The following is a 7,387-nucleotide window of genomic DNA, read 5'->3' as shown; positions in this document are numbered from 1 at the left end:
ACCTGTGCTTTCCACTTTTCCTAAGATTCTTTTGCTTTGCATCAATAGGGCGGATACATCGACCTGCTTACGCAATAATAAAAATACACGCTAACAACATCTTAGTGAAGTGGTGAATTGTGGCGGCATGACTGCCTCTACCTGCGATAATTCAAGCCCAAATACACAGAATTACACACATGAGCAGTGATATACATGTGTTAGTTAGTAGTCATAGATCACAGATCACTCAGATCACATTTGACACATCGTCATACAGACATCACATTTGACACGTCGCGGCTGCAGACTAAGCAGCACTCGCGTCTGTTCCATGCTGCAATAGCAATGCGCGGCATCATCCTCTCTGCTCGTGGAGTGTTACGGTACATCACACGCCATGCGGTCAAGAAGATCACCAGCGCAAAAATGGATCAAAATCCTAGACGGAAGGGTCAAGAAGATCACCAGCGCAAAAATGGATCAAAATCCTAGACGGAAGAAACAAAACAGAGAATCATATCAACAGATGGATGATCTGGACACGTGCAGGAGCTGCACTCAGTGCACTGTATCTCACTCTCCTCCCCGCCCCAGCACAGCAGGCGCCGTACAGCCCCCCATGCCCCGGCGCGTCGTGGTAGGGCCGTGCGAATTCCAGCGGCGCAGAGAAGACACGCACAGAAACAGAGCCCAGCGGCCCAGTAGGCCACCACCCCCTGCAGCTCCACCCATGCAAGGCAGGCGCGCCGCGACAGCCATGGCACTGCTGCGGCTGCAGCCGCGGTCGAGCCGCCCGGCCCCCGCCCCGGGCAATAATGGGTGCTCTCGTTCGTCAGCTTGCGCCGAGGTCGATCGGCGTCGGTAAGCTCACCGCGCGCGGCTTGACGTCCCGGCTCGGCCAGGTGCCGACCGACACCGGCCTCGTTTCATCTTTGCGTCGCCGATCATGGCATGTAGAGCCGGTTGCCGCACCTGCACCGCCATGCCTCCGGGTAGTACTCCGTGGTGACCGGCACCCCCGGCGGCACGGCCACGTGCACCGGGTAGCACGGGCTGCAGCTGCCGCACTTGCCCGTGCACCGCGGCGGGTACGACCCCGGTCCGGCCACCACCAGCAGCCGCCGCCGCCCTCCGCTCCCGCTGGCGCTTGACCGGTCCTGTGAAGGTGAAACGAATTAATCAACGGATGAGATGGTGCGGATCGGCATCGGCGGCAGCGACGTATGGTCAAAAAATGATGGGCCCCGCCGGCGTTGAATGGCTGTCGGAGATGGCCGTGGGCGTGAGCTGGCATGCGTAGCTGTGCCTGTGCGGTGTGCCCCAGGCTAGTCGAGCGTGCACCTACTTTGGCGGGACCTCTGCTCGTTTGCGCATGGGGCATCATGAACTCAAGATGAATGAATACTAGGAGATCAAGAACAAGAAACCGGGCGGTGTACGCAGGCCAAGCATCGATAGTCTACGTGAAACCCCGGGAACGTACGGTGTGTGTGGAGCTGCGAATTTTAGCAAATGTAGAGGGATGTGAACGCACCTGATTACCGAACGATTCTGCTGTTCGTCTCCAAAAGTCTGCATAAAAAAGGAGGACACGCGGGTTATGACAGAGTGATTTCACTTCAACAGGCATGCATGGTCTAAAGTCTAAGCCAAAACATGATAATGCAATGTATACCAAGGATCCATATTGTTTCTGTTTCTCCTCGGCTTTAATCTGGCACAACGAGAGTACGAGACTCTATCTACACTCCAGTTTTATTGCAGGCGGAAAGAACTAGCATCAGCAGCAGAAGAGAGGGCGAGAAAGAAGCAGAGCACACATAAACCTCCATGGAAAACACGCAGAAGAGATGCGAAGTGGCACAGCAGGCACGAACCAGCGCAAAGCACACGATCAATGGAAACGAACCAAAAAGCTTGCCAAAACGAGGGGAACAACCGCACGTAGGAGCGAAACGCAGGCTGAGTTCGTTACCTGAACGGAGCACCGCCACAGTACTCCTCCCACTGCAGGCACTGGCACTGCAAGCCCCGGGCCGGGCGCAGCAGCAGAGGGAGACGACGGCCACGACGAAGCACAGGGCCAGCGCCACCATTAGCATGGATCTGCGCCTGCCACCCCACCTCCACCGCCCCCGGGAGCCCTCCATGGGCGATTCCCCTGCAGCAGAACCACCAGTCACTCCCTTTTAAGCCCCGGACGCCGCAGCGACAGTGTGGCCGCGGCTGACGGAGCGGCCGAATTTGGGAAGAAGCGGAAGCAGAGAGCACGGAGCCTCGGCCTCACCAGTCGCCACTGCCTCTTGTAGCAAGCAGCCCTGAGTCCCCCCGCCCGGCACTGTAGCGGCGTCAGAACTCTCGACCGATCGATCGGAATCCGTCGGACGAGACTCTACACCCAGATCGATGGATGGAATTGAATGCATGGGCTTGAAGAGAGAGAGAGAGAGAGAGAGAGAGAGAGCAGCGCGCAGACGCATAAAAGAAGGCGCAGGCATGAACAGTACCAAACGGTACGTACCAGTCTACCAACACCTTTGCGTCTGCGTCTGCGTGCGTCGTCCGATCGGCCTGGCCTCGCTCACTCGTCACCTCAGTACGCCTAGTTGTGTATGATTGCGAGGGGTCGGCGTCGATTGGTCTCGCCGAATACCGCCAGGTACCCTCACCTCATCCATCCATGGGGAAATAGATGGGGGACGGGGGCGGGAGCGCAGCAGCTCGCATGTGCCGTGTGCTCCCCGGAAAAGCCTGTGGGCCTGTGGCCTTGGCAGAGGTTTTACGCGCCAAGGGGGTCCGAGTGGTCCGGCAGAGGGGGGCTCGGAATTGAAGGTGCGGGTATGGCGCGGTGAGCCGCGTTGTGACTGTCACAATCTACCGTCGTCCAGGAGACTAGGTGATGGAGATGATCTTTCTTAGGTCAAGTTTTTTTTCTTAGGTCAGGTCGTTAGATTCGAGTAAGATTATGCTGGATGCATGATGGGGGATTGATGCGTGTGCAGTGTTGATCAATGAATCTGTTTCTCCGAACAGTGGCAACACTGTGGACAGAGCAGATAAAAAACTGGTTCGGTTTACCTTCTGCTCAACTGAAGAGCCTCGGCCAAAAAAAAGTCCACTATGTACAGGAGACATGTCACTGTTCTGGTATGAGAGAGGCCTTGACATGTCGTATTTTTGTATTTGCTCGGAACAAACTAACTTCTCGCAAAATTATTAACCAGAATAAGTTGACGTGGTGCCACTGCCCTCACCGTGGGAAAATGCCCCGCACCCCGGCCCCGCATAGCCCTCCCTCACGACACGGGGAAAATCCTAGATCGCGCCGCCACTGCTACCTCCCCTTCCCTTCGTCTTCATCTCGCCACCACCGGAGGAGCTGTCGGTGGAGCCCGCAGGTGCGGCGAGGCACTTTGGCGTCTGGGTAGGGCTGCCTGTGGTGTCCCTCCTTTGCGCGACGGTGGCGACTTTAGGGATGTGTGTTCCCCTCTATATCCTTGCCTCGTCGCTGTCGCCGCATCACTTGTCGCCTTTGACGCCATCTGCTCTCCTTGTCCAACCACTTATCCAACCCCATCCACCTCCATCCCTCGTGCTTCTCCCACCAGATCCAAAGCCCGCTCGTCTGACGGTGCTCGATGTCACCTTCTTCTTTGATGACATGTGCAACTCCCCATTCTTAAAGTGGCGGTTCCGACCAGCGATCTGATTTCCATGACTCTAGATCTTGATGTGGCGGCTTTGGGATTTTTCAGACATAGGCGGGGGGAAATCCATGCTCGGCTTCCTAATGCTGGCAGTGACAACACGTGGATCGGGTGCCCCTTCTTGGTGGCGCTTTCATGGCCTTTTTATGTGACCCTCTTCAAGCACCAGGGAGAAACCATAGGTCATGTTCATCGGATCGGGCGACAACGACCTCAAGACGCCGTTCCCCTTGATGAAGGAGTTGTCTTGGTTGCTTGAGTCACCCCGTGTTGGAATTGGAGATGCTGGCCATCGTGCTTGTGTAGGATGTTTCTCAAGAAGTGGGCATCCGAAGCACAATGTATGACATCGTCGATAATTCCTCCATGGCTTCTTCCTCCGGTCGAGATGGGTTGTGCAACCCACTAGCCGACTCTTCTTGGCGCTTAGGTGGGGATTTTTGCGTTCCCTAAGCTTCTCCCACTCCGTTGGTGACCTCTCGGCCAGGGCCGGTCCTGGTGTATGGCCAGAGGAGCGACGACCCAGGGATCTGGCTTGGAGGGGCCATGATCTAACATACATATGTAGGATAGACCATCAAAAAATTAGAACAGAAACAATTAGAGAGAAAAATGTTGGATCACGGGTTCCGGCAAAACCCTTAAGATTCGAACACCGGGATGCGCGTGAAGATCACCCCCTTATCGATCCACGTCCTAACTTAGCTAAGATCTCACAAACTAACTCTACGAACTCGCAACACAAAGGACACAAGATTTATACTGGTTCGGCCACCGTTGTGGTGTAATACCCTACTCCAGTGTGGTGGTGGCGGATTGCCTCTTGGGCTGAGGATGAACAGTACAAGGGGAAGAACAACCTCCTGAGGTTGAGGTGTTCTTGTGCTTGGTGGGTGTGCCGCTAAGGATGTGGTGGCTCAAATCTTAGATCTCTCCTTCCCTCCCCCTAGCTACGGTGGTGGCTAGTTCTATTTATAATGGCCTTGGTCCTCTCCCCAAATATTGAGCGGGAAGGGAGTCAACAACGGCCAATTTGAAAGGGGACATCTAGTAGAAGCTATCCTGACAAAAGCAGTCTTCGCCTGCCAAAGGCTCTGGTGGTGACACCGTCTTGGGCTCCACGGTGACCTTCGTCTTGCCGTCCTTCTGGTCTTGGTCTTGTTGCACCAATATGAAAACATTTGCTTGATTCCTTGGTACTCCACGCCTGCGCTTGCCCCCTTAGCACCAAAGAGGAAATAAGGACGCTGCGCGCGCTGGCGCCCGCCTGGCGCCTGCCTGGTCTCGATCGTCCGCCTCGCGAGGGTCTTGATTCCTTGTTCATGAAGATGGGCCGCACAGGCCTGCCAGCAAAGCCACACCATGGGCCGCAGGCAGGAAAGTCTGGGCACCCCCGTTCCTAGAACGCCGACAGTAGCCCCCGGGCCCAAGGCGCGCTCGGGCTTGGCTTCGAGGCGAAGCCAAAGGTCAAGTGCGGAGCGCCGCGTCCCCAATAGCCTGCGGCCTTGGTCGAGCGTGGCGGTTGATTGGACGTGGGCGTCTCCGCTTCCCCACGCTGCCTCGGCAACTGCCCGACTTGGCAAGTCCCTGCGACGTGTAAGAAAACCATCATTACCTATGATCGTGAGGGGTGCTGGTTGGCCTTCTCCTAGTATAAATGGGAGGGGGAGGAGCCCCCGTCGCCCATCCTTCCCCTGCCTCTCCCGCTTCTTCTCCTTCCTTGCTCCACTCCTTTCTTGTGCAGACATGGCGCCGATCCGGAGGTTCTCGACCGCAGAGAAGGGCAAGGCTCTCCTTAATGTGTCCGAGCTGCTCCCGCCGAAGAAAAAGAGGTCTCATCGCCGCGAGATGGTCGTGAGGCCGGTGGTGTCGCGGCCTTGGTATGAGAGGCCGCCTCCTGGGTACCCTCTGCCCTTGTACGCTCACGCCGACGATTCCGGAGGGAGGAGCAGTGAGCGGCGCCGCCCGCGCCAGGGCCATGGTCGCCATGCCGCGGAGGCGCGCGCCGTCGCCCCAGGGGTCCATGTTGCAGACTCTTCGCGCGAGTTCGTGTTGTGGGCGCGAGCAAGTCGGTAAGGAGACGTTGCAGCTGCCATGTCAGCCGAGGTGTTGAAGCAGTTCGGCGTGATGGACATTGGCTTGAAAAAGCAACAGTGCGGCCATGCCGGCGCAGGTCGTAACTTGTGATGTGATCAACGCCGGCTTGATGAAGTGACCGTGCGGTGATGCTGGTGTGCCCGCTCCGTGTAATCCGTGAGGCGGAGATGTTGGTGATGATTTATCCTTTGCGATGCCGAACTCTTGTTCGGCTTGCCCAGATGATGATCTGAAGAAGTTGAGATCGGCTCAACAAAGCGACGACGTGTCTAGCGCAGTTCGGCAGTCGTGGAGCAATGTTGACGGGCTGGTTTGACATCGGCGCGATGGTGAAGATCATATTGAAAAAGACCTTAAAATTAGTGAGATGTGTTTGGGAACAAAACACAATACCCCATACAAAACCTCCTTCAAAAAGGATGTCCTAAACCGCGTTCATAAAAAAGATGAACTCGGGCCAGATTCGTTCTCGCGCAGAAAACATATCTGAAAAAGTGGTTCACTCATCGAAAGGTTCCCGGAGTTTGAACCATTGGATCAAGCTGAAATTTGGAGGGGTGATAGATATGGGAATGCCGCAGCAGATGAACGGTTGGATCTTCCAAAGGACCTCCGAGCTAGGCTCTGGAGACCACGCCCTAAACTCGTCTGGATTCCCGTCCAGATTTGACAGGGCTCCAGTATATCGTAGATTGCCGGAGATTTCTCCATCGGAACTCGATGAAATTTTGCATGACTATTGTAGACTTAATTCCGCGCAATTCCACCGAACGAATCGTCAAAGCGATGCTCAAGGAGGTGGTGACAGCGGATACAAGTTTGCTGTCCGAAAAAACAGCACGGCCGCACGAGGGCAATGTTGACGTTGAGCCCCCGAGCTCCATGGATGATTACTCTATGATCATGATAGAGATCGGAGTTGATGTTGATGAAGGCCCCCGTCCGAACATGACGATCGGAGATGGAGCGCGGTCCTCGATGGAGCAAGGTGACCAGTCGAACCGACGACGAAGATGCCGGTGTCACATTTAATCTGCGGGTGAGCCATTGATCCTTTGCTGATCACACAACGGAACTCTCAATGAAAGCACCATTGTCGGTGTCAAAACTGGCAGATCTCGGGTAAGGGGTCCCGAGCTGTGTATCGTGGATCGATGGGTAACAGGAGACAGGGGACACGATGTTTACCCAGGTTCGGGCCCTCTTGATGAAGGTAAAACCGTACGTCCTGCTATTGTTCGGTATTGATGGAGTATCAAGTACAGAGTTGATCTACCTCGAGATCATATGTTGTGGTCTAAACCCTACAAGTATGATGAGTAATGTCATAATAATCTACCAACTAGCATGACCCCGGCTCATATAATGTACCAGAGGCCTAGGATAACAAGAATCCTAGTCGAATACGCTGGTGGAGAGGAGTCCTTGTCTTGATCACCAAGTCTCGTGGAATCTTTCTTGTATATACATCGGTTGTCCGAACTGGCCCATGAGGATACGACCATGGGGTCCTCGGCCCAATCCAACTGATTGGGAGACGACGTGGTGAGTCCCCCATAGTCCAGGACACCGTCAGTAGGCGCGCCCCCTGCCTCGTGGCC

The 7,387-nt window shown here is 55.4% G+C and overlaps 1 protein-coding gene across 1 annotated transcript; it reads right to left on the bottom strand.

The window, feature by feature from the left end:
* Positions 1-208: 208 nt before the first annotated feature.
* LOC123062453 (uncharacterized) lies at positions 209-2,501 on the bottom strand. The gene is made up of 3 exons (XM_044485974.1): positions 1,958-2,501; positions 1,517-1,554; positions 209-1,139 (listed from the first exon to the last, which is right to left on the bottom strand). Exons 1-3 carry the CDS (start codon positions 2,130-2,132, stop codon positions 927-929), a joined length of 426 nt encoding a protein of 141 aa, XP_044341909.1. The 5' UTR covers positions 2,133-2,501; the 3' UTR covers positions 209-926.
* Positions 2,502-7,387: the final 4,886 nt, after the last annotated feature.

This window comes from Triticum aestivum, chromosome 3A (assembly GCF_018294505.1).
Source record: "Triticum aestivum cultivar Chinese Spring chromosome 3A, IWGSC CS RefSeq v2.1, whole genome shotgun sequence".
In the NCBI taxonomy this organism is placed as follows: Eukaryota; Viridiplantae; Streptophyta; class Magnoliopsida; order Poales; family Poaceae; genus Triticum; species Triticum aestivum.
Note: the sequence above shows the minus strand (reverse complement) of the source record. Positions and strands in the feature narration are given on the sequence as shown.